Source organism: Mya arenaria, chromosome 16 (genome assembly GCF_026914265.1).
Source record: "Mya arenaria isolate MELC-2E11 chromosome 16, ASM2691426v1".
NCBI classification, from domain to species: Eukaryota; Metazoa; Mollusca; class Bivalvia; order Myida; family Myidae; genus Mya; species Mya arenaria.
In genome coordinates, this window is record NC_069137.1 from 11,507,465 (window position 1) to 11,535,348 (window position 27,884).

A 27,884-nucleotide genomic window follows, 5' to 3' on the forward strand; every position below is an offset into this window, starting at 1 on the left:
TCCTCTGAAACTACCACTCCCAATTCAATGAAAATTACATGAAGTTTCATTGGGTGACCCTCTACAAAAATACAACAAGGGGTCACGATTGATCAACAACAAAATGGCCAACTTCCTGTTTTGCTTTTAAAAAAAAAAAACAGTCCAAAATCAATGAAACTTTACAGGAAGCTTCCTTTGGTGAGCCTTTACAAATATAAAACAAGGCATCGTCATCAGTTAAGATATGTTTAAATTGCAACAGTTTTATTAATGCTTTATCACAGAGTTGTGGCCCTTTGCTTAGGTGAGCGTTTTAGGGCCATCATGGCCCTCTTGTTATTTATATAATATATCTAGATGTTTTTTTGTTTTTTTACAGATTAAAGCTGAAAATGACGGTAAAAAAGAACCACATCAAACAAAATGCAAATGTGTGGCTAAATTTGAAAAGGAGATGATCTGTCAGAACATGTTTTTATATGAAGAAGTTGAAGAACATGTAATGAGGACAGAACCATTTAACAAAAAGTCCAGGGAAGAGGGGGAAGACCCCGCTCAAGTTCAACCCTCTGAAGCCGGTGGATACACCACTCCAGTTCAACCCTCTGAAGCCGGTGGATACCCCGCTCAAGTTCAACCCTCTGAAGCCGGTGGATACCCCGCTCCAGTTCAACCCTCTGAAGCCGGTGGATACCCCGCTCCAGTTCAACCCTCTGAAGCCGGTGGATATCCCACTCAAAATCAACCCTCTGAAGGTGGTGGATTCCCCGCACCAGTTCAACCCTCTGAAGCCGGTGGATACCCCGCTCCAGTTCAACCCTCTGAAGCCGGTGGATACCCCGCTCCTGTTCAACCCTCTGAAGCCGGTGGATACCCCGCTCCAGTTCAACCCTCTGAAGCCGATGGATACCCTGCTCCAGTTCAACCCTCCGAAGCCGGTGGATACCCCGCTCAAGTTCAACCGTCTGAAGCCAGTGTATACCCCGCTCAAGTTCAACCCTCTGAAGCCGGGGGATACCCTGCTCCAGTTCAACCCTCTGATGCCGGTGGATACCCCGCTCAATTTCAACCCTCTGAAGCCAGTGTATACCCCGCTCAAGTTCAACCCTCTGAAGCCGGGGGATACCCCGCTCAAGTCCAACCCTCTGAAGCCGGTGGATACCCCGCTCAAGTTCAACCCTCTGAAGCTGGTGGATACCCCGCTCAAGTTCAACCCTCTGAAGCCGGTGGATATCCCACTCAAAATCAACCCTCTGAAGCCGGTGGATTCCCCGCTCCAGTTCAACCCTCTGAAGCCGGTGGATACCCCGCTCAAGTTCAACCCTCTAAAGCCGGTGGATACCCCGCTCAAGTTCAACCCTCTGAAGCCGGTGGATACCCCGCTCCAGTTCAACCCTCTGAAGCCGATGGATACCCTGCTCCAGTTCAACCCTCTGAAGCCGGTGGATACCCCGCTCAAGTTCAACCGTCTGAAGCCAGTGTATACCCCGCTCAAGTTCAACCCTCTGAAGCCGGGGGATACCCTGCTCCAGTTCAACCCTCTGAAGCCGGTGGATACCCCGCTCAAGTTCAACCCTCTGAAGCCAGTGTATACCCCGCTCAAGTTCAACCCTCTAAAGCCGGGGGATACCCCGCTCAAGTCCAACCCTCTGAAGCCGGTGGATACCCCGCTCAAGTTCAACCCTCTGAAGCTGGTGGATACCCCGCTCAAGTTCAACTCTCTGAAGCCGGTGGATACCCCAATCAAGTTCAACCCTCTGAAGCCGGGGGATACCCCAATCAAGTTCAACTCTCTGAAGCCGGTGAATACCCCGCTCAAGTTCAACCCTCTGAAGCCGGTGGATACCCCGCTCAAGTCCAACCCTCTGAAGCTGGTGGATACCCCGCTCAAGTTCAACCCTCTGAAGCCGGTGAATACCCCGCTCAAGTTCAACTCTCTGAAGCCGATAAAGACCCCAATCAAGTTCAACCCTCTGAAGCCGATGAAGACCCTGCTCTTGTTGGTGGAAAGCCTGATAGTACAAGTTACTTCAATAAAGTACTTGTATTTATTGGTTTTGTAAGTACTTTCAATTAACTGTTTTTGTAGTAGCTTAGAAATAAGTTGTGGCTTACTTAGAATTTTTTTTGTATTTCAGTTCATCAAACTGTTATTTTATAAACTTTTAATTTGACATAATTTTGTTATTAAACAAAAGGTATTGAAACTAGTATTCAATGCAACGACTATTTTACAGATATTCATCAGTAAAAAGTATAAAGTCAAGCATGAGAGGAAGCCGTTCTGACGTTCAATATTATAGGGTTTTTACACTTTAGTTATTAAATTTGACACATGTTTTACTTTAAAAAATTAAAATACTACCAGCTGAGATTTAAAAAGTTGTGCTAAGTAAACGAAAAAAATACTTTGCTATTTGTGGTAATCATTATTTTTTATCATCAAAATTATGCATTTGATGTTCTGCAGAATTAATGGCTTGTGTTCCTCTATTATCCAGATCCTGGTTTGCTTCTTGGCATATGTGGCTGCTGTCAAAGGTATGCTTGTCGTGTACCTCTCATATTGAAGAAATTTAAGATTATATAATTATAGTGTATAAAGGTTTTGGCCCTGACTTGTAGTTTCGTATCTCTTGTTTGGTCTTGATCCATGGGCCTTTAGATATTCGTGAAATTTCTGCCATTTAAAATTTTGTTACACAAATCAGAAGAATTCAATATTATGTGAAGTATAAAATGGCATTATAATTTGATTGAATTATCACTAATTTCTATGATAAAATTGTTTTCCATAGGTAGTAACTATAATCTGCTGCTGAAAACATCTGCACCAAGCGATACGCAACCACTTATCGATCACTTCCACATGGAGAACATTATTCGTAATGGATGCAGCCGTGAGCACCAATCAGCCCACAATTCATCCAACAAGGAGAATCCAAGAGCTTCACCACCGATGCAAAGGAATGACAAAGGTGATTAGCTAAATACAGTGACTTAGAAATATCACATCATAATCGATGTTATTTTTATCTCGACTATTCGAAGAATAAGGAGGGCTATACTACTCGTCCCAGTGTCGGTGTCGGCAACAGCATCCGGTTAAAGTTATAGGGCAAGTTGGCATTTTCACTTATAAGTCCAATACCCTTCATTCAATTCACTTAATACTTCACACAGTTGTTCAGGGCTATCACATAATGAGGTTAGATAGCTCCATATTATCCTTTATACAAATTATGGCCGCTGATTGACTATGGAATTAAGGTTAAAGTTTTAGGGCAGGTTGGGTTATTTATTGATAACTTCTATACCCTTCATTCAATTGACTTAATACTTCACACAGTTGCCCTAAATACAAATTATGGCCCCTGATTGATTTTTTTCTTCTTTTAATTTCTTTTGACAGACACATTTTCATATTCTCAACCACATTTTCAAAAAGGGAAAACCAGTTATTCGAATGACTTGCGTCATTGTTTGGTCAGGCAGTGTCAAAGTCACCATATGTATCAAATAACTTTAGCTATGTTTGACATAAATATACCAAACTTGGTATAGACGAAGAGTTTATGGAGACCTTTATAATGCATTTGAGGCGCCTAGGATCAAGGTCAAGGTTACTATTGATAGAAAAAGGGTTGGTACTGAATAACCTAAGTAAGGGTCTACATATTGTGACCAAACTTGGTATGTAGGAAGTGTTTTTAGAGGCCTTTCCTGATATTGTGTTTTGGGCCCGGAGAGTTATGGTCTAGGTCAAGGTCACTGTTGCTAAAAATAGAAATATGGTTAGTACTGAATAACTCAAGTAAGGGTTGACATAGTGTGACCAAACTTAGGATCAATGTCACTGTTATAAAAAATAGAAGAAAGCAGTTGAAACTGAATCTCTTCTGCCAATCATTAAAAATCCGGTTTTGTCACTTCGCGATTCTCGTTAACTTTTTATGCCCCCGAAGGTGGGCATATTAAAATCGCTCCGTCTGTCCGTCCCTCCAAGTGTCTGGCTCAAGAACTCATGTCCCGGCTGTAACTTTCTCTTGTATGGACCGATTTTGAAATAACTTGCCACATGTGTTTGACATACCAAGACGACATGTCGCGTTTAAGACCCGTGTCCCTACCTCTAAGGTCAAGGTCACACTTAGGTGTTTATTCACAATGGAATGCTGCATATAAGGACATAGAGTATAGGTTTTCGTGTCCAGGCTGGAACTTTCTCTTGTATGGACATATTATAAAATAACTTGCCACATGTGTTCCTAATACCAAGACGATGTGTCGCGGGCAGGACCCGTGTCCCTACCTCTAAGGTCAAGCTCACACTTAGTGTTTATTCACAATGGAATGCTGCATATAAGGACATAGAGTATAGGTTTTCGTGTCCAGGCTGTAACTTTCTCTTGTATGGACATATTATAAAATAACTTGCCACATGTGTTCCTAATACCAAGACGATGTGTCGCGGGCAGGACCCGTGTCCCTACCTCTAAGGTCAAGCTCACACTTAGTGTTTATTCACAATGGAATGCTGCATATGATGAAATAGAGTATAGGTTTTCGTGTCCAGGCTGTAACTTTCTCTTGTATGGTCAGATTTAAAAATCAGATTTATGACATGGGGTCATAAACTAGGTCAGTAGGTCAAATCGCAGAAAAATCTTTGGAACATACTTGAGGCATTATACATGGTCAAATATTCATAAAACTTAATCAGAATGTTTTCCTTCGTGAAGTCCTGGACTTATTTAAAACTGGGTCACATATAATCAAAAATTAGGTCACTAGGCCAAATCTTAGAATTTTATTGTCCGGAATGAAAATGATTGGTTGGATTATGTTCAAACTTGGTCATTATGTACCCCTTGATGAAATATGGAAGGCTTGTAAAAGTGGGGCACATAGGATCAAAAACTAGGTCAAATCTTAGTAAAATCTTTGAAACACATTAGAGGCAATATGTACAGTCTAATTTTCATGAAACTTGATCAGAATGTTTTCCTTGATGAACACGTTGACATGTTTAAAACTGGGTCACATGTGATAAAAATTAGAAAACTGGGACTCATGTGATAAAAAATTAGGTCACTAGGTCAAATCTTACAACATCTTGTCTGAAACCATTTCATGGTAGTGATTGGTCGGATTATGTTCATACATGAACACATGATAATAAATATATTTTTATTTTATGATTATTTACTTTCATCAACTTCCATTATAAACAATTATGATAGGTCAATAATCACCAACATGAAGCTCCTATGAGCTTGAAAATTACACACAGTGAACATGATCAACAGGTACCTTAAAATGTCATTTTCCACTATTTATTGTTATCAATTTAGACATATCTGAACTTTCACTTTGAAATCATTCAAATTCATAGAAACTATTACAAATGTTACTCTATATACATAACTTTTATTTTAAATACTAAACTAGTAATTCCAAACAAACTCAAACTTATAAACAACGTTCATAACAATCCATTTCTCTGCAGTCATATTACATGTTAATATAGGAATATTCCACCTGCATTTCATTTCCAATCCATGAACTTTGCCTAATCAGGCGGGGGATATTATTTAAACAAATTTGCTTGTTGATACATACAAAGTTCTGAACAATTGGAAACTTGTATCATGAAGAATGTAAATGTTGGGAGTAATATAGGAGTTTATATGTCAGACTCTCACCAAACTCTCTTAAGCATTGATTGTGGGTTGGAAATCCACATAGTTGATAGAACAGTCTGCCCCTAACCAAAGAAGTAGTTAGGTTGATCACCTAGGAGGGTGAGAGTGGCCTTGTGGTATAGACATCTGCCTCTCAACCAAGAGGTTGTTAGTTTGATCCCAAGTATGGTGAGAGTGGTCTTGTGATAAAGACTTCCGCCTCTCAACCAAGAGGTTGTTAGTTTGATCCCAAGTAGGGAGAGAGTGATCTTATGATAAAGACGTCCACCTCTCTACCAAGAGGTTGTTAGTTTGATCCCCCAGTAGGGTGAGAGTGGTCTTGTGATATAGACGTCCACCTCTCTACCAAGAGGTTGTAAGTTTGATCCCAAGTAGGGTGAGAGTGTTCTTGTGATATAGACGTCTGCCTCTCAACCAAGAGGTTGTTAGTTTGATCCCAAGTAGGGTGAGAGTGGTCTTGTGATATAGACGTCCACCTCTCTACCAAGAGGTTGTTAGTTCGACCCCCAAGTAGGATGAGAGTGGTCTTGTGATAAAGACGTCCACCTCTCTACCAAGAGGTTGTTAGTTTGACGCCCAAGTAGGATGAGAGTGGTCTTGTGATATAGATGTCCACCTCTCAACCAAGAGGTTGTAAGTTTGATCCCAAGTAGGGTGAGAGTTGTCTTGTGATATAGACATCTGCCTCTCAACCAAGAGGTTGTTAGTTCGACCCCCAAGTAGGATGAGAATGGTCTTGTGATATAGACGTCTGCCTATCAACCAAGAGGTTGTAAGTTTGATCCAAAGTAGGGTGAGAGTGGTCTTGTGATATAGACATCCATCTCTCAACCAAGAGGTTGTTAGTTTGATCCCAAGTAGGGTGAGAGTGGTCTTGTGATAAAGACGTCTGCCTCTCAACCAAGAGGTTGTTAGTTTGATCCCCAGAAGAGTGAGAGTGGTCTTGTGATATAGACGTCTGCCTCTCACCAAAGAAGTTGTTAGTTTGATCCCCAGTAGGGTGAGAGTGGTCTTGTGATATAGACGTCTGCCTCTCAACCAAGAAGTTGTTAGTTTGATCCCAAGTAGGGTGAGAGTGGTCTTGTGATATAGACGTCCGCCTCTCAACCAAGAGGTTGTTAGTTCGACCCCCAAGTAGGGTGAGAGTGGTCTTGTGATATAGACGTCTGCCTCTCAACCAAGAGGTTGTAAGTTTGATCCCAAGTAGGGTGAGAGTGGTCTTGTGATATAGACGTCCACCTCTCTACCAAGAGGTTGTTAGTTTGATCCCAAGTAGGGTGAGAGTGGTCTTGTGATATAGACGTCCACCTCTCTATCAAGAGGTTGTAAGTTTGATCCCAAGTAGGGTGAGAGTGGTCTTGTGATATAGACGTCTGCCTCTCAACCAAGAGGTTGTTATCTTGATCCCAAGTAGGGTGAGAGTGGTCTTGTGATATAGACGTCCACCTCTCTACCAAGAGGTTGTTAGTTTGATCCCAAGTAGGATGAGAGTGATCTTATGATAAAGACGTCCACCTCTCTACCAAGAGGTTGTTAGTTCGACCCCCAAGTAGGATGAGAGTGGTCTTGTGATATAGACGTCCACCTCTCAACCTAGAGGTTGTAAGTTTGATCCCAAGTAGGATGAGAGTGGTCTTGTGATATAGACGTCTGCCTCTCAACCAAGAGGTTGTTAGTTCAACCCCCAAGTAGGGTGAGAGTGGTCTTGTGATATAGACGTCTGCTTATCAACCAAGAGGTTGTAAGTTTGATCCAAAGTAGGGTGAGAGTGGTCTTGTGATATAGACATCCATCTCTCAACCAAGAGGTTGTTAGTTTGATCCCAAGTAGGGTGAGAGTGATCTTGTGATAAAGTCGTCCACCTCTCCACCAAGAGGTTGTTAGTTTGATCCCCACTAGGGTGATAGTGGTCTTGTGATATAGACGTCTGCCTCTCAACCAAGAGGTTGTTAGTTTGATCCCCAAGTAGGATGAGAGTGGTCTTGTGATATAGACGTCCACCTTTCTACCAAGAGGTTGTTAGTTTGATCCCCCACTAGGGTGATAGTGGTCTTGGGATATAGACGTCCACCTTTTTACCAAGAGGTTGTTAGTTTGATCCCCCAGTAGGGTGATAGTGGTCTTGGGATATAGACGTCTGCCTTTCTATCAAGAGGTGCAGGGTTGGGGCCCTTCTGTAAAGTGGTTGTGATTTCGATCACTCATGGACTATCAAATAGGACACCACACTGCCTTTCTTCCAGGAAACATACTTGAGGCCAAATAGAAAAATAGGTCTGTTTCAGGTTACCCAACCGACCCTATTTTTTCCCGCCAACCTTAACCTATTTTTCCGTGAAAAAAATGTGATTTGGGTACGAAAAGCATTTGTTACGAAATGTATGTACGTAAAGTTGACAATATTAGAGTTGGATATCTGAATGTATTTACCGTACTTCACCTTAGAGTTCGGACACCTCCGAATTCATAGAAAATAACCAATTTTTACATTTTATCTACATGTATTTTACATGGTAAACCTGCCTTTTTTATTCATGTCTGCATTTTACCACTTATTAATTTATCTGTAGTTATCAATGGTTATTACGCCTATAAGTGTAACTCCTTCATCAAGTTAATTAAAATCCCATTGAACACCATTTTATACATGCATTGAAATGAATAAACACCTTTTATCGGCTTCAGATCAAACAGTCATATTGTGTGACGTCACATAACTCTCAGTTATCCCCACGAGGATCTCATGGAGAGCATAGATATTGCTAAGCAGGATTAATGTTTCTGAGTGGTGTTTTCGATTGTAACTTAAGTATTGCATTTCTAACTTTAATTCATCACATTAAATACCTGTAGCATTGAATGTGTTGATTTTTATTGTTCTATTGATGTTACAATGAGTATTACTGTACGATTATTGCTTCATAGAGTCTATATTAAAAGTGTGGTACAAGTTTCAAAGTTATTGACGGATAGTTTTACAAACATGTCATGTTTGTGTTTTCTTAATCTCTTAATTGCCCTTGTTGTTTCTTTAATCCTCCATTAAATATATCACACATCCTTTTCAACAGGCAATAAATCGTTTAGGATGGGTAGTAACTAACTAACTTATCACAGTGACGTATATGGTTAGGTAATCTAGCCAGGCATTGTAACGATAAAGATCAATAATTTTTGTCTCTGAGACTTAGTAACTGTAAAAGTTACAATTGATGTCCTCTGGGTGTCCGAAAATTAGGTACCTAAAATAAATTATTTTTGAAAATAATAATGGATGTCCGAATGTTTACATTGTCCGATCTCTAAGGTGAATTACGGATAGTTTGTGCTTGTGTGACAGGTATATTTCAATTCTTGAACTTTATTTTCTTGTCAGATACAAATGTGTCAGATACTGACTTTCGGATTGATATGTCGGACTTAAGTGTGCAATTTTGGCAATAAAACCTGCATGTTACTTGTTCGTCAAACCTGAACCCCCAGGTCCTCTTGACAGCATTGAGGTTTCCTTGGCTGATGGCTTATATGGTAAATTTGCTGTCCCACTCTTCATGTAATTATGTTACAGGGAGGTTAAAAGCAAAAGGGTGCATAAAGAAAAGTAAAACCGTTCCTGGAAAGTCTTAAATAATAGCAGAGTGGTGTACCATAACTTAGTTGAAATCCAACCATCATTGTCAAAGTATTTAACCAGACAAATATGTTTCCTTTGAAGCATGTTTAAAAACTACTGATAAACCTGAAAATTGATGACTTCTATTTTTGTTACTTTCTGAGTCAACAGTTACTGAAATCAATATATAAAAAAAAAACATAAAAAAAATAAAAAAAAATATTCCGACCTACCTTCCCTATTTTTTTTGGCAGCGTTACCTGAAACACACCTATTTTTTATTTGGCCTGAGCGTGATTCCATCGCCTATAAGGTTTTGTCACAATTAAGCTTAACTTAAAACAGTTATTACCAGGTATATGTAGAAAGTTTGATGTATTTGTTGTAGGGAAGGAAGGCCATACACAAGAAAAAAAAGGCCATGAACTGGAAAAAGAAAAGAATTGGAGCATTTTGGGTTGGTTGGTAGGGTTCTTTGTTCTGCTGCCGCTTGGAAGCGTGATCACTTGCCTCTTCTTTAAGAAAGATTTCTGCAATGTACGAAGACGTATATGTAAGTAACACTGTTAATTTCTTTAATCAAGATGTCAATGTGGTCAGATGTCCATAGTTAAAGTAAGATAAACTTGATGCAGTAGGTCCGCAGTGCTGAAGAGGGGTTCTATGATAAGAATTAGTTGTGTTAAAATGTTGACAAGAGACACCCATTTAAGGTTAATTTGCTCATTCTGTTTCTGAATCCCTCATGAAGCTTTCTACGCAAAGAAATCTTTATTTTGATCATTTCAACCAAACCTGATAACTATTTCTATTGGCATAATAAATCAAACCAGTTTGATAACGAGTCTTTAGTAACTATTGACCTTTTTATTGTCAACATGTAATGAAATTGACTTTCATTTCTAATCCCTCTCTTGACAATTATAATGCCTTCCAAAAACAATGGTATATATCAGTTGGACAGTCTGTCTTTTAATCGGTCATTCGGTAGTCCAAGTACTTTTCAAAACAATGAAATATGCCCAGTTTGACGTAATACAATAAAATTACTTGATCTTGGTACATGACCATATTGTATATGAATCAGTAGTTCATTGGTCGGAGTCTTAATATATATTATATATATATATTCCAACCTTAACCTTGCAAAGATTCAGCTATTTGTATGGCCATAATATTTCAAAATATAGTAGTACCAAGCCTTATGGCTTCAGGAATTCTGAATATTTTGAGTTAAATGGGGGCGAGGCAAGATGGTTGGGCAGGTGGCTCTGACAGGCACAAAACAAACAAACCTCGCATATCAAAACATCTTTGGTTTAAACATATTTAATTTTCAAAATAGCTTTAGTAATGTTATGCATACAATTTATTCCAGTGAAGGACAACCCAAAACCTCATGCTGGCAAATCTCAAGATGAAGAACACGAATTAATGGAACGAAATCCAGGGTCCAATGGTAATAATCAAGAGTGCTATACATGCCCTGTTACATGGGTGTCATATTTCTGTATTAAGTGTTTAAGAAAAGAATTCTCCTATTGGATGTGAGAATAGTATTTTTAAATTCGCAATCTTCACCCATGTACCATATATATTAGTTGAGGGCTCAAATCTGAATAGTACACCTGTTCGATTTCTTGAGGTGTTCCGGGCATCAAAAATCCTTTAAAAAGTCGGGCAAAGTCTGGGCCAGGTGTGGCAGAACACCGATAGAATCTTATAGCTGGTCAAATTCCCCCTATTAATTCCAACCAATTTCAATTAATTAATTGAATTATTGTTTTGTAATGGCCCCTTGTTCACTCAAAGGCACTCTTGTTTAAATGTTAAAAGATGTACAATGCGCTCGTTACTTAAAAATGTTGTTGTTTTGTAATTATTAATTAATTAATTTGCCGATTGTTCATAACTTTTTCATGATGTTCTTACAGATGTATTGTTAAATAAAAAGCACAATTGTAACAGTTGTCTCAAAATTTGTAAGAAGAACTTTCTAAAATTCACAAGTGTCCAATAATCATCTAGATTAGTAAAGATTTGAAATTTGGAAATGATGACGTTAACAGCTTTTAATTTTAAGTGTTGAACAATCGGCAAAATGAATGTAAATTTTTGTTGAGAGTGGTTTAGTGGCATAGAAGTGAGCGCCCTCTGGTAGTACAGATTTCAGCTTTGTGCAATTTCAGAAAGCCCTGGACCAGGACAAGATAACGGCATTTTTGGATGCGTAAAAAAGTTGCTAAAAGCGGTATACAAGGTGCTAATAGCGGTATTCATGTTGATAAATGAGGTATACAAGGTGCTTAAAGAGATGAAATCGGTTATAGCCGTGATTGATTTCTACAACCAGGCAGTCAAGTTCTTCTGGGAGCAAGGTTATACTTTAATTAAGAAGTCATTTGGTCAGATGTCAATTGTTATGTAAAAGTACTTATTGTTTACTTGTAATTAAAATAAATTATTTAAGTACATGTGCTTATACTATATATATATATATATATATATATATATATATATATATATATATATATATATATATATATATATATATATATATATATATCTACTTAGGGCATTAAGGTGACCGTATATTTTTTACGGCATTAAGGAGACAATTTGTATATTTTTTGTTTTATACTTTATTTTGCTTTTTTGTTGATAATTTAGTATTGAAATGATCATTTATTATGAGTACAAAATTTAGGCTTCTTAAATTAATTAACAAAAAATATACGTAATTTGCGGTCTCCTTAATAATTTGTAAGTATGTTGCAGGTTTTAAGGGGACAGGTATATATGTAGAAGGGTTTATGGAGACCAGTGTATATATAATATTATTTTTGAGGCATTAAGGGGACCATCCATATTTTATGGCATTAGGGGGACACATTATATATATTTAACTTTTGACAGTATAGGCTCCCGTAACCTTAAGAGACAACTTGGTAATAGTATTTTTTATAATTGTGTATAATAAATCCACAAACAATGACCAGTCGAAACGGGAGGACTGCAAATTTCATAGGATATTCATCGGAAATCTTTTACAGACCATCTCATTCATTAAATGCAAGTCAGATTCAGTCACTTGGTCTCTGTACCGTTTGATAAACAAAATATATAATGACCAGGGGCGGATCCAGGAATTCTCGTTAGAAGGGGGCGTTACTTAGGGGCGTTTGCAGGAGGATTGAGGGTTACTCAATCAAGTAATTTTTAACAATTTGTAGTCGGAAATGATGCATTATGTGTATATTTTATTATTTTCTTCTCATATATTGACACAAAAAGTAAACTTGGACGATTTTAGAGGGAGCGCACGCCAACTGCACCCCTTCTCAATCCGCTAGTGAATGGTGACATAATATTTGATATAGTATGGTTAAATAGAACTTTCAGTTGAATTATATAGAAACTGTAAATGCTAAATACAAGTTCTGTGCTTGTAAAAAACAATAAAAGTTTCGTCTGCACACGAATGTGTCTGTTAACGCTTGAACAGTTATATAGCTCATGATTAAAGAACATTGTTCATTGGGTTCATTGTGACCCATGGAAGTTTTTTTTTATTAAATTCCAACTTCCCCTTAAATTTTACTTGCCTAAAAGTTTAACCTAAGTCAATCAGGGGCCATAACTTGTATTAAGGATATGGAGTTATGTTAACCTCATTGGCTTATGGTCCTGAACAATTGTGTGAAGTATTAAGTCAGTTTAATGAAGGGTATAGAACGCCTTAACCAATAGGCTACGGAGACGGTTTTAATGCATGTACTCAATTGCAGATTCAGGGGGTGTTGGGGGGGGGGATCGGTCCCAGCGCGCGCGCCGCCCCCACCCCTTTAAATCGTCCGTTTATAATACGTTCTCAGTCAACATCGGGAAAAATACAATATTAAGATTAAATTTGCTCTATTTCGGACTATAAATGAGGGGAGTCTAACCCCCACCTGGGTCCAACATTTTAAGCCATTCAATTTCTGTTCTGAGGGAGGGGCGGATGTGGAAAGATTAAGCCCATGAGTTTCACGTACCCCTTCTTAAGTCAATTCCTGGATCTGCCACTGATATCTGTAATCGGATTTTTGTTTTATAATGTTATAGTTCCTTTAAACAGTTTAAACCTTTTATGGCATCAAAATAAACAGACGCATGTTCAGTAAAAACATACTCTGTATACAACGTTCTCGTATATTTTTCCTCGTAATGCATCTGAAAACACTTACATGTATATTTATTTTACTCCTTGGTACTGAAACTGCCGAAATAATAGTAACCAGGTTGATTTTCTTTTATACTTCAATTGCATTTTTAAAAAACCGATTAAAGTATTAAAAATTGATCTTGTTCAAGTTGGGAGCAAGCACATGGGGGTGCAGATAACACATAGAATCAAAAACGGATCGCTTATCCACTCGCCCACAGGGACTCATACTAAGGTGTTGAATATTTTAACCTTAATGGAAGTTATTGGTTTATCACGTGATTATGTCAATCAACTGATTGTGCAACAGCCTTTTGTTGAATCGGGTTAGTAACGCATTTCAAAATTTTGGACTTCAAAGACTATATTTTAGCACATATCAACATTTATTGAAGGGTTTCAGCCATCAATAGCTTGGCTTTAACACTTCGTTTGATTCGCCATACTTTATTTCGTAATAACAATCTATAAAATCCAAGTAAAAGATGCATTTTCAAAACACTTAACGCTTCGCTTATATTCACTCAAAAACTCATGTTCGAAAGATTTAAAAAAAGTATGTCATAATCATATCCTCTTTGGCGGCTGAGTTTCTTAATATTTAAATCTCTTATAAATTTGCCAAATAAAATTCAACATGGGTAAACAATTATAACAAATAACGTATTTTATGTATTGCAACATATTTATAAAAAGATAAAGTCAATTGAATCAAATGAACATTTTCAATGTACTTTCTTTCTCGCGGAAAGTGGACATTTCATCTTACTCCAACAAGTGTGGGGTATGGTTGATTCTCTTCGTGACTGAAATCAACTTTTTTAAACACTTGGTGCATTTCAAATCTAGTCCATATAAACAGCCCCTTCAGATTCTTTGACGATTGCATTTCCATGGGAGATCACTGCGTATGATAAACATACAAGTGTTGTTTAGCCACACTGTGGTTTCAATTATGTCAGGGGTGTAGCTACCCCTCTATTCATGTGAATTCATAAATGTGCTGGGGGGTTCAGGGGCGTGCCCCCTCAGAAAATTTTGAAAACCATGGTGCAATCTAGTGCATTCTGGGCGTTCCGATGTGCATTATTTAGTACTGGAAAATAACCAGTTTTATATTCATGTAGTCAAGTTCGCATACTGCAACTTTGGTTGATTTTTTTGTCAGAATCATGTGGATTCAGCCGCGTATTCACGTATAGGCGGCTACACGCCTGTATGATGTGCATATGAATGTATAATTTGGTTTAAATGATGCATCCTTAATGTAACACCTCCTTGCTGCTACACCAATAGAAACTTCATGTGATGTTAATAGTAAAAGAACTAGCACTGACGTTCCCATTTTTGTCTGAGTCATTTAAATAATAGATAACAAATTACAAGATAAACAAATTTGTTTTCACTTCTTTAATGAATTATATAAAAACATTGTACAAAGATATCATGACACTTTTAAACAATAAGTATGGTTGTCAATTAAACAGTATGCTAGCTTTAAAGATTTAGGCAAACCATTGGAATTTTACAGCGGTCTTAAAAGGTGTATTTAAAGCTGCAATCTCACCGATTGATCGTTTTGACTACTGGTACTCTTTTATTGTTTGTCTATAAATGGAGTATTTTTTGCAGAAATGTCTAGACCCAATTTGAAGTGATATAAGACTGCTGAAAAAAGATCATATTGCAGTTCATCATATTTATGTTAAAAAAATGATGTTTTATGACTAAAAGCATTACGAACAATGACTAAAAGCATTACGAACAATTTAATGTAAATGAACTTTTCGGCAGTTTTACCAAACATTTTTGATTGGTTCTATCGTGAATTATCTAATATGACTGAATTAAAGGAATGATAACCAAATCAGCCGATTTTGAGACAAGTTTGTGTCTAAACTGACAATCTGTAAGAGTGCAGCTTTAAGTGTTGATCTAAAGCTTCATATACACATTGTTATATTGTCAATAACTGTTTAAAAGGTCTCATGTACTAAATAAGATAATAATTTTCATAATATCTAAAATTGATTAAAATAAATAAAGTACCATTATACCTATTTCTTAATAGTGCCGTTTCTCATCTGACAATACCATTCAAAGCCATCATTTCAACTAAGAATTTATTTTTAACTTTCAACTTTTCTATAGCATATGCAACAAAATATACCAAAAATACAAGCCATGAACAATATGATTGTTCAACTTGCATTATCTTTGACCTTTTGATATGACCATTTTCCAGTTTTGTCTATTTGTAAGTTGTGCCCTGAAGAATAAAGTATGACTGTATGAATCAAAAACAAGCAATAAAAACACTAAAAATATGCCCCAATCCCTGTAATTTCTAATACAGTAGTAAAATCAAGCAATTAAACATTTAGAGCTGCACTCTCACAGATATACCGTTTCCACAACTTTTTTTGTCTTGGAATGAGCAAGTTTTGGCGTAATTATCTGCAAACCAATGATAAAAGATTGCTGACAAAAGATCAGATCGCAGATTTCATATTTCCGTTCGAAAATTAATATTTACTAACGGTTTAAGAAAAGTGCATAAAAAACATCAATGTTTTAACTTAAATAGAAAAATCTGGGATTTAATTTTTCGCAAAAATTGGATGGTTCCAATCCAAGACATAAAATGAAAAAGGTTGTCAAAACATCCAAAGTGTGAGAGTGCAGCTTTAACGTTTGAAAGTGTTTGCCTCGTGCCCCTAAACAGGGTTTAATTATATCATATGCCCAGTGGGCTTGTCCCTGTATATTTGATTGTATGATTGCAGTAATGGATACTGGTCTAATTATCTTCTGACAATTTTTCACCAATTTTAAAGAATGAGAAAACACATATTAAGCTCATATAACACTGTACAATTTAATCTCATTCATTAGGTTGAGAAAAATTCCCTAAAAATATTAATTGTGGAGACATATCTTATTTAAATACATACAGGAAATGGCGACATCATTTACCCTTTAGTATGAAAAAGGCAGTTTCCTGATATTTGAATAGCGGTTTTTTATTTAAGCATCTCAATTCATAGTATGTTTACGATTGTTTTCAAAATAGATTCACACTCTTGATAAACTTCTTTTCCTAGTTTCAACTTTTGAGACTTTTTGATGAGCCTGCACCTTCCCCCTCTTATGCAGTGGCTTCAAGCAATAAAGCTACCAGCTCAAGTTGCACAGCTGGTGAACAAGACTGCTGGTAGTCGGCAAACTGCACACTTGATGCCATGATAAATCATGTCCATCGACTTCCAGAATGAAGAAATGACAGCAGCACAGAATTGATTTCAATTGGACCTCTCTGTACTTTCATCACCTTGTTGTAGTCAAAGACTATGTCTTAGTGTGCAGTGCGGGATCTTGAGAAGCTTTCTGCTCGTCTGATGAAGTACGTTTGGCAGATTGTGACACTCCTATCTACTCATATGGCTAGACACCTGTGATCTATGTCTTCTTGTGTGTGCCCAACCATCACCTGAAGAGAATTTAGAGGAAGTTAGTGCTTGATTACAAGTCAATGTGACAAAACAAGGTCTTTCATTTATGCCACCAAGAACTAGTATTCCAAGTTTCATAACTCGTATGTTAACTCAAAGCAATTGAGCAGAAACTGTTTGGTAATTAATTTTAAGTCACTGCTTCCACTTATACTGCAAGTAATATTGAACGTGAACCGCCTGACCCAAATGCAATTCTAAATAATTTTTATGTGCAGAAACCTTAATCCTATTGACACAAAAGTAATCCAATTGTATGTCTTCACAAAACATTCTACAACAATATTTGTCAATTTAACTCAAAGATTGATTATTGTTTTTTAGTCAGACAAACACAGAGATGGCCCTATATCGCTCACTTGAATTGAGAAAGGATTCTAACTTAGTTATTGTTTGGACACTTACTGAACACTTTTGGTCTGACTTTATAATGCAGCTGGTGAAAATATTAAAAGTCCCTTAATAATGGGCTTACAAAAACATAAAAAAAATGTATTTGTTTAAAAATTACAAAGGGCCATAACTCTTACAATATTTAAGTTTGTATTGAGCAGAATAAAAGGCTTTGACTAAAATACAACCTTAAAGCTATATTTACAAGTAAAACAAAAAAATCTACAAATATGTTTTTAGTATCTGGTTTTTGAGAGTGAATGATCAGAAGAAAACATCACACATTCACAATCATATTAAATAATAATTTAGTTTTTTTAAAATTATATTATATTTCAAAAACACTGCAAAAGACAAGACACTTACGTTTCAATTTCTTGATTTAATACAGTGATGATTATCAATTCTTATGAAGGGAGATGGGTCTTTTTTACACTCTAACCAGTGCAACTTGCATGTTCTTAGTTGCTCAGTTATTACCTTTCTTAAAATTCTCCTCTTGATCTGAGCCACGCCAAAATGATGGGAGATGCTTTTGTTTTTCCATCAGAATGTATAGCACCTCTGTGTTTCTGTTTGTCTCCTGAAATAGTAAAAGTTTATTAATAATAATAACAATAATAATAATCAGTGACTTTTATTGAAATTATTTTCACCGATTGTGCCTTGCACATTGGGGAACAAAGTTGACTTCTGAGGAGAAGATTTTTCCATTTAGACATATAGCAAAAAAATAGCTCCGCACCCTGGAGCATTGTTTTTTATGAATCAATATCCAGTGAAGAAAATTCATACAGGGTATTGAAACATATTTTGCTTCAAATGAAGACTTTTACCAAAGTTTGATTGAGAGTTTAGTTTCACATCGACAAGTCTTTACAGGTCTATTAAAGCTGCACTCTCACAGATTGAACATTTTGAAAAAGGTTATATTTTTTATCTTGGAATGAACCAATGTATGCGAAAATGATGACAAAACAATGTCTTTGAATTCCCGTCAAACATGTCCGAACCAAATTCAAACTATGGATAATCACTGTCATTCACAATGAAATTCAGCACTTCTTGCCCAGTATATATACCCTTACTTTAAGCAGAAGGCAAATTAAAACAAACACACTTGTCCGATATTTAATCAAACTTTAAATGGTAGTAGGATTGTCATTTGTTCACGTAATTTTCAAGAATCAGGAAGTGGGGAACATTATAAAGCCATTTAACGATACAAACAAGACGATTTTCTATTGAATGTACAATAGTAGTACCGGGGTAATATGCAAATAGTTATTATCTCAAGAAAAGGACATCAAGACCTGTTCATTTACCAGTAGCATCTGACAGTCAATAATGGTTCTGAGTTTAAAGAGCATAATTTCCATTTTATTGTTTGTTTAATCATTATATATTTAACACCAGTTGTGAAGAAGGAGTTATCATTATATAAGATTATATTATCTGGCAGTGGTTGAAAATGTAAAGTGAGACCAGTTTTTTACCTGTTATTGAACAAACTGTTATGTTGGCAGGACTGTCCTCCTCAGCAATGCAAAGAACAGCAATGACTGGCTGGCACTCTGTAAAATGGCGATTAAAACATTTTGTCCAATTAAAACTGTCCCTTTCTAAACAATCCATCAGCAATATATATAAATGAGCTGCGCCATGTGGAAATGTATCTTGGGAAGTTTCCATTCCATGTAATGATGTCATAAAGATGAGCAGAAGACATTACTTACAATGCAGTAAAAGTTCTTACTTTAACAGTAAAGATATCTTTTTTTGAGAAAATTTATCAAAGTGAGCTCTTTTATGTCATGTTTCTAAGTCTTGTACACATCTATGTTACATATATAAATAATAAACAGGAATAAAATGAGGAGTTGTGTACACACTTATTCCTCTTTATGTACTGTGTAACTCAAGAAAAACAATCCATAATACTAGTAAATCTCTAGAATTCCCTTACTTTTCTCGCTGTACAAAAATGAATGAGGAGTTGCAAACAAGCAGGGCCATAAAACTTTTGCAATTTAAACTGTACCGCAACAGCAATTTAAAGACAGTGATACTCATTGATGGAATAGGCACTTAGACAGCTACATTTTCTGAGAAATGGTGATCAGACTAAATTCTCCAGAGATAATTTATAGATTTATTTGAAATAAAGAACATGTTGCAGTGTTTGTGTTAAACTTGTTACTTATCCCTGATTTAACACAATCATTACCTTCAAAATGGTGATAAAATAAAAACAAATATACCTTATTAAACACTGTTTACTATCACATCTGTACCCCCCCCCCCCTTCTTACATACTTAAGCAGCTGTTACCAAAGTAAAGAATGAAAGGTCAAGGCCAATTATAAACCATGAACCATGAGAATCCTGTTTACTAATTTGATTTTAAATCACCCAAAAGGCTTTCTACACATAATGGTTCCTTAATTTAAATCTAGTCTCCAAAGGTGTCACAGTTGTGATTTCATTGAAAGACTTGAGATACGTTATTTAAAAAAATGACGAAAGGAAAGCTTAAACGCAGAAGTCTGGCCGGGTATATGAGCCAGGAAATAAATACGCAAAAGCTCACCATGCTGCTAAGGAGTCTTATATAATTCCCGGCCCCAGTTCAGCTGGAGATGTTGATTCCACACGGCTGGAAAACCGGCCCAGTGCACCCAAGCTTCACCATCGGCAGTATCTGCAAGAGGAGGGTGTAAATCTGGGAAAACGCATTTATAATCAATTTGCGAAAGTTCTTATCCGTCATAAGTAGTGAACATGTATGTGGCTTATAGAACATCTGAAATTAAGTTTAATGAAGGAGACAAAGTTCGGTCTGGGATCTAAACCTGGATTTTGATGCTGAAATTGTAAGGGCCGAATTCAGAACATCCACTCTCACTCACACTCCAACCACATTCCCGTAAGGGACACTCAAATGATCACTTGAGTGGAATATGGGGAGTGACACTCAAGTGATCTGTTCGTATTCACACGCCTTGCTAACACTCCACTTCATCAAGTGAGCAATACAGTATATAATTATAATGTATGTTTACATGATCATATCGGATTATCTGTTTGACTATGGTGATGTTTACATTATACATTGTAAACATATGTTTATTTGAGATTTGAGTACCTTATTGTTAGTTATGGCAACAAACAAATGATAATAAGTGTTATTCTGAAACTGAAATTTACATTTTAAAACAATTGGTTAATAAAAATAAACGTTTTGGGTTGTAAATAACTGTTGCAAAATACGTTTAAATGCATGTTTTCTGTTGTCGTTGTTGTTGCTGTTTTAAATATGTAGCCGTTTTCCATTGTATCACGTAATTTAAATATGTATTCATATATAATCTTGCATTGTTTGCATAATCTACAATTATTTTAGCATTGTTTTAGAAGAAAACTCATATAAAAATGCTCTGAAGTAGAAAACAATTTAAGGCCGCTAATGTATGACTAAAAACATTGATTTATCATATTTCCCATTTAAACCATTGAACCTTGAAATAGATAACAAATTCAGGCCGCTAGTCTGCCAACCTCACGCCGCTAGGCCGCTAACTTGATGCCGCTAAGATGCTAACTTCACGTACCTTTAGCTGCCTGTCTTTGCAGCCATTGATGAATTGCAAACATCAACATTGCTGGGGGTTCAAGATCATTGCGAAACAAAACAAATATATGATAGGCGCATCCTTTTGAATTTGTTTTGTTTATAGATGGCCACGTTATTGAATGAACATGTACTTCAATGGATTATCCCACTCTCTTAAATATTGTCTGGGAACGAGCATGTCCCTTATTTGTTCCAAATATTTGATATATTTAATCTTTTCTACTTGCCATGTACTGTTTTCACATACACTCATTCAATTCCTATTCAAAACCAATCCTCGAGGGCGGTTCAAGTGGCCTAGCCGAGCACTCACAAATGTCCCACTCACGCAAAACACTTGAGTCTCACTCACACCTGTGAATACGGATATACCTTTCACTCGAAAATATCTCGACCGTTATGTGATTACAGAGGATTAACTCATTGAGTGTGAGTGAGAGTGATTGTTCTGAATTCGGCCCTATGTTTTATTCAAATGATGTATAAACTTACTCGAGTACAGAGATATCTTGAAGTCTAGATTTATCGCTTACCTGAAGTTCGTAGGGCTACAATTGAGAGCTTTTCTGTAAATTGCAGGAACTGTCCCCATTAGGTGATTGGTGGTACCACTCTGCATTTCTTATCCACACAAAACACAGTGTATCTGAAAATGACAGAGAATGGCCATGCACTTATGAAAGCTATGCTAGAAATAAGCCGTTATGAGTGTATCAGATGACATTTCCACACAGAAATTGTGAGGCATCCAATACAGCAGTACTGACATCAATGACGAAAACATATATATCTGTCATGGAGCTATGCTGGTTCTGTGGCGTCAAAACCACTGCAACTGGGCAATTCACTAGAAACATCTTTTCAGAAAAAAGAAACAACCAATACTGGGTAGCCTTTGTCACCCAGTGAACAGCCAGAGCATCTAGTTACTTTGAGCATCTATTTACTTAGAAGTAGCCACATTAAGATCTCAAATTAACAAAAAAGTGTATCCGTAAGCTTTCAAATACTGAACGAAGTGCAACTTTGAGGGGGGCTGCGAGCAAATATTGTCAAGGGCAGAAATCTCGCAGAAGTTTGAAAAAGATTATGCAAAGCTCTAGCTTGATGATTTTGGCCCAATTTCAAATTGTTACTCAGTAACACGCGGCATAAATTTAATCTAACATCAATATAGTTACACAGGAAAATAAGAAATAGCTTTAAACTCTCTAACATTCATGGCAGAGTGTCTGATGACGGTCCAGTATGCCAACCAGGACGGAGAATATGTGAAGCATGCACATACACACCTTTACAGCCCAACATTTGGTTATGGTTTCACAGTTATTCATTTACACAAACTCACAATCAATCAATCAATCAATCAATCAATCAATCAATCAATCAATCAATGCACACCCACCTGGAAAGGTACAACATCCTTTGGAAGAGATGAATCTTGCAGTCTGGTAGACGGTTGCTGACTTAACTTTATTGTCCCAAGCAGCAACTGCAATTAGATAAACATGTTGATGTTCGCACTAAAACAAAGTTTAGTATTGAGTAAAATTAAACATGCAGCCTGTTGGCTGGGGTAACATATCTAAATCCCCAAATGGATGATCTGATCCCAACAGATCAGCAAAACACAAATTGTATTGCGTGTCCGGGGGGGGGGGGGTCCCAAGGATATCTTGACGCAACTAACCATAGCCGCCTTGCGTTTTTGTTCACAAAGCCGGCACACACAGTTCATTCTCAGTTTGCATGTTGTGTACTGAAAAGTTCCAGCTTTCCATGACACTCGCAATAAACCTATCCATGAATTAAAACAAATTAACAAATAACTACCAGGTAATTATGGAAATATAAATTTCATTTTTTACTTGATTGATAAATACAACTTATATTGCAGTCAAACTGGATAAAATATCAGAAAAATGTGTCCTGTTCCAAAAAGTGTGTTTTGAAGTTGCAGACAATAGTCCAAAGACCAAGAATTTAGTGTTTAGACAGGAGCAGGCAAATCTTAAAAAAATGTCAAAATTTTAATAAAACTAAAATTGTACAAACCTAAAATAAATCATGTGTACACTTGAAAATACATACAAGGATACAATGTACACATAATCAAACGCTACCTGAGAGAATCATTTTTTTTCAAGAACTACTTGAAGGGGTACTGTGACCCGCAAGCATTTCGTTGTGGGCGGACACCTTTAAACCTCTTTCCCACACATTAATTAAACACATCTTATGTTTTGTCAGTCCCGGTTTTGATGACCAGTATAAATCTAAAAGCAGTTTTTCTGCCAATATTTACCCAAATGATTTGGATGAATGCTTAACAAGAAAGTGCAGTGTACACAATCAAATAAAGTATTTAGTGTTCCAGAAATAACGAGCAATCTGAAATCTGACCCCTTACATTCCTTAAATATTCACAAAGAGTTAAGTTCAAATTTAAGCAACAAATATCACATTCAAGCAGAATAATTTCAAGCAAAAATGAGCAAGAAAATAGAAACCAACTGAATTGTATTTTCAAATGTTCCATCCGTGTTTGTTTGTTATCTTTTTATGATTCAAATGGTAAAAAATGGTGCAAATGTGAGAAGCTCTGAAGAAGAAAACTGATATTTTAATAGAAATAGTGATGAAATCACTGACATTATGTTTACTTAGCATCTAAAGCAACAGACCAACCAGACCTACCAGTATGCTAATCTATATTTAACTGCTAAATTTTAAAAACCCTAAACATACAGATAAGATCTGTGGCGCTGTTGTTAACATTGTGTGATTAAAATGCATATATTTTTGTTGGTGATTTGTTTAAATCCAAGATTTGTTTTCAGAAGATCAGCAATAATGTTTTTTCTTTGTCTCAATGAAAAATGTAATGTTCATGTTCATAAGCGCTGTTTTATCTGAGAATTTCCCTTGGTGTGAACCGCTTACTGTGTCCAAGTTATCCAAGCTGGATCTAAGACATTACTACAATATGGGCAATTTGCTCTGCCATTTTTATAGATAATTGTGTATTCCAAAGGTATTCTTTTGGTACATTGAACTCACAACAATATTTGAACTCATGACGTCCAGCACCGCTGTCAGATTATCTAATCCAACCACTATGCCATTGCATGCTCTTTACTGAACGAAAGATAAATGAATACTCACAATTTTGAACAGTATTTCTTTGGTCACAGATAGCAACCTTTTAACCCCACTTAAACCTGTCTTCCCTATTTGGCAAACAGAGAATTTTTAGAAAATTTGTTATCTGATGATCCTGTAAATTTTGTGTGGATAGACTAAATACTATTCGAATTTAGTAAATCAAAACTAACATTTTGGGTTTATTCAGTGTAGACCCTAAAATATCAATTTTGATTTATAAGTATGTAGGTTTGTTCAAAAGCTCAGTACAGTTTACTTGTTAAGTTATCCGATTTCTGTAAATAAATGTTACTAAACTTGACTATAAAATACTGTAGGGGGGCGTGTCGTAAAGTTAAGAAAAAATCCAAATAATGCAACAGTCAATTGCAGCATGGGCCCCCAAGGTCCTGCTAATAGCGGGGACTTTGACTTTCGGTCCAGCCAATCCCAGGTAAAATTCCCGCTCTGCACAGACAAACAGCTGGTAAAAGCCTTGTCAAATGAATTATGGTCATTTCGTAACCACTCATTGTTGGTCATTTCGTAACCATTGTGTTAGTCAATTTGTAACCGTTAAGAAATCGAATGGTCATATCTTAACCGTTGACTCCTATAATTATGAGGAATTAATTTAATACCATTTGAATTTACAAAATAAGTTTACTGTAAGTATAAAACATAAAAATAACAACATAAACAAAGTTAAATCTAGTAGTTGTATTCCTTCTTTATTGCCTAATAGTTTAGTGCGATTTGCCAATAAACTCTTGAAACTATGACAAATAGAAACATTCACACTAGCTATTTTTTTATGTTGCGAAGGAAATATTATAAGTAGGCTGAATATTAAATGTAATAATTTTTTAATTCATAGATGTTCTACCATTGAGAGGAATTGTGACCTTAAGCCAATATTTTTTAAATATATAGACCATATAACTTTAGAATTTCAATTTTTTTTAAATTGCATAGAAGTATTGTAAAATGTAGTGAGTTTGCCGAATGAGAGTATGCGCTTTTTATATGCTTATTGTATTAAAAATGTGCCGATGTGTTTAATTTTGTATCTTGTTATTGGAAATTAATACATTGGAAACTCACTAAACCGGAGTAAGTTTACTCAATATATTAACTGAGTTAACCTTTAAAGGCTTTTGTCCTCTAGGGACAGTTCAATTCACCGACGTTTAGACGGAGGTTGGGACATGATTAAAGCACTTGCAAAAGTGATAAGCATAATTAAACATTTCTGCGTTTTTATAACCATCTTTTTTCCAAGTCTTGAAATAAAACAACTCTCGTAATTTAATGCTTGTTTAGTATGTTTGATAGTTTAATTAAAGCACCGCTCTAATTTGATTCAATCATAGAAGTCTTTAGATAAAACAACCCTTCAAAATGATCACTAAAAAACCGTTTCTAGTTCTTTATTTTCTGCAACAAACAAATAAATGTTTTAATCAATTTTCTTTTCACAAGTTTGATTATCGTTTGATTATCGCGCGACAGTCAATCCACAGCGCAATCATCATTATCGATTATCGTGTTAACACAACATCACAGGTGTAATATTTAACGACGTACCGGCTGTCAAAACAAAGTGACACACGATTCGCGAATTCCTAATACACAGAATTATTTTGACATGTTTGAACAAAACGTCCGGTTTCGTGAGGTAAAATTACGTTGACAACTAACAAATTTTCTCGATTTTTTTGTCCGGTATCCGGAATTCCGGGGTTCCGGTTTTGTGGAGATCCGGTTTAGTGAATTTCCACTGTACCATAACTAATAATTTTAGGCTGTTTTTTGTCGGTTTCGGATATAAAGTATGCAGAATATGGATCAATTGAGAAAAGAACAGAACAGAATTTTGTTCGTTTTAAACAATTCGAACAAATATTGTCAATGAAATAGGTCAAGAATGATCATTTATGTAAACGTAATTTTACCCAAAAATACATCACGATCAGTCTTAAATTATTGTTTATAAGTAAGCAAAATGTAAGAAAATAATTAACATATTTTGGTAGTATAACAAATCATTTCTAATTTAGCATTGGCTTGTTACTAGTGAGAATTTGAGTAATGTCTCCCAATAAGTGTCTCGGTTACTGTGCCATATACATCCACGTTCGAACAATACACTTAACGAGGTGCTAAGTGTACTATTTATCACCTTGTTAAATGGTGGTTACCATATGAGCAATTGATTTCTTGACGGTTACGAATTGACTAACAAAATGGTTACGAAATAACCAAGATTCAGCAGTTACGAAATGGTAAGGTTACGAAATGACCAGATCCCCGTCAAATGCCCCTGGGGACATCCTAGGTTAGGCCCATTCCCAGTTTTCAGCGCAAAAACAATAACACCGCATTCACTCAGCACTGCTGGTCCACCTGGAACGTAGAAACATGGCCCATTTCCCCTGCTATCCCTGGTATAAACAAGACCTGCCTGGGGGCCATGGTTACAATTGACTGGTGCATAACTGTGGCAGAATAAGAGAAATATTTTATTGTTGCATTTATTATCAAATATGAGCATTTAAGACACATGCAAAAAGCCACAATACGAATTGGTGATAGTGTTCGTTCTGTTCTGCTATTCAAAGGTGATGAGAATGACTAATCATTAGTCATTCTCATCACCTTTGAATAGCAGAACAGAACGAACACTATATAGTCTAATGACATGACATTGACAAACAAAATGTAAGGCATTTGTATCATTTCGTCTTTTATTTATTAAAATCTGAGATGTTCAGGGAGCAAATCCCTTTTTAGATTGGAACATACCAAACAATAATAAGCGACGATGTAGTGGTAAACCAAGTTTGCTAGAAATCAATCGGGTTTCTCCAAAATACCAGCAAAAATTACACCGGATGTTGATACTAGTGATTTAGTTTCGGATGAACAAAATCCGGATAAATCATTTGCTTTTCATCCAAAGGGTGGACGATTTATACTACTGTACAAAAGTCATAAAAATAAACGAAAAAAACGTTGAATATGTATTTTAAACACTTACCAAGTTACCATTCTCTTTCCGTAAGAGATGAACGCCATACTGCATAATTGCACGGAGATGGTACCACTGAGATACCCGAAAATTTCCGTTATATTCCGGAAAGTTAAATTTCTGTATACTTGAAAATTTGGATGCTGATGGTACACGAAATATCGAATTTCCTTATTTCTGTTTTTTATGGAATGAAACTTCGGGATAATATACAATAGGCTTTAAATAAAGTAAAACAAATAAAAAATGCTTAGTATATAGCTATTTTTGACCAAAATTATGATTTTTTCCCTGGTCGCCTTAATAGCTATTTTTATGGATACACAAATATACACACACAAAAGTTTAAGAATATTTTTTTTAGTATTAAAAGATAATAAGATTTAAAACAATGAAATTATCTCGTAAATAAACATTCAAGCTTATCAACTTACTGTCAATGGACATTTTTATTGACATTTGATACATCAAATCTGGACTGAAAATATTAAGGAGACCAATTTTTGTCGCCTTAATCCAGCGGTCCCCGTAATGCCTAGATTAATATATATATGGTCACCTTAATATCTGTAGTAGATATATATATATATATATATATATATATATATATATATATATATATATATATATATATATATATATATATATAGATAGATAGTGTGT

General features: G+C 36.1%; 1 protein-coding gene and 1 long non-coding RNA gene across 7 annotated transcripts in view; one reads left to right on the plus strand and one right to left on the minus strand.

The window, feature by feature from the left end:
• Positions 1–27,884, plus strand: part of LOC128221874 (protein piccolo-like) — a 76,968-nt gene that overhangs the window by 40,683 nt on the left and 8,401 nt on the right. For all 5 annotated transcript variants that reach the window (XM_052930500.1, XM_052930501.1, XM_052930502.1 and 2 more), the window contains exons 4-9: positions 362–2,041; positions 2,484–2,523; positions 2,781–2,960; positions 9,689–9,853; positions 10,679–10,759; positions 11,490–11,678. In XM_052930500.1, the coding sequence (XP_052786460.1) occupies positions 362–2,041; positions 2,484–2,523; positions 2,781–2,960; positions 9,689–9,853; positions 10,679–10,759; positions 11,490–11,678 (2,335 nt within the window). The remainder of the gene's footprint in view (positions 1–361; positions 2,042–2,483; positions 2,524–2,780; positions 2,961–9,688; positions 9,854–10,678; positions 10,760–11,489; positions 11,679–27,884) is intronic.
• LOC128221876 (uncharacterized) lies at positions 13,662–27,292 on the minus strand. 2 transcript variants are annotated; one of them, XR_008259013.1, is made up of 7 exons: positions 27,231–27,292; positions 22,452–22,538; positions 21,580–21,692; positions 20,003–20,113; positions 18,909–18,986; positions 17,893–17,995; positions 13,662–16,997 (listed from the first exon to the last, which is right to left on the minus strand). It is a non-coding gene; the product is annotated as an uncharacterized LOC128221876 (long non-coding RNA). The 2 variants fall into 2 exon arrangements; XR_008259012.1 differs by lacking the exon at positions 27,231–27,292 and adding an exon at positions 26,996–27,218.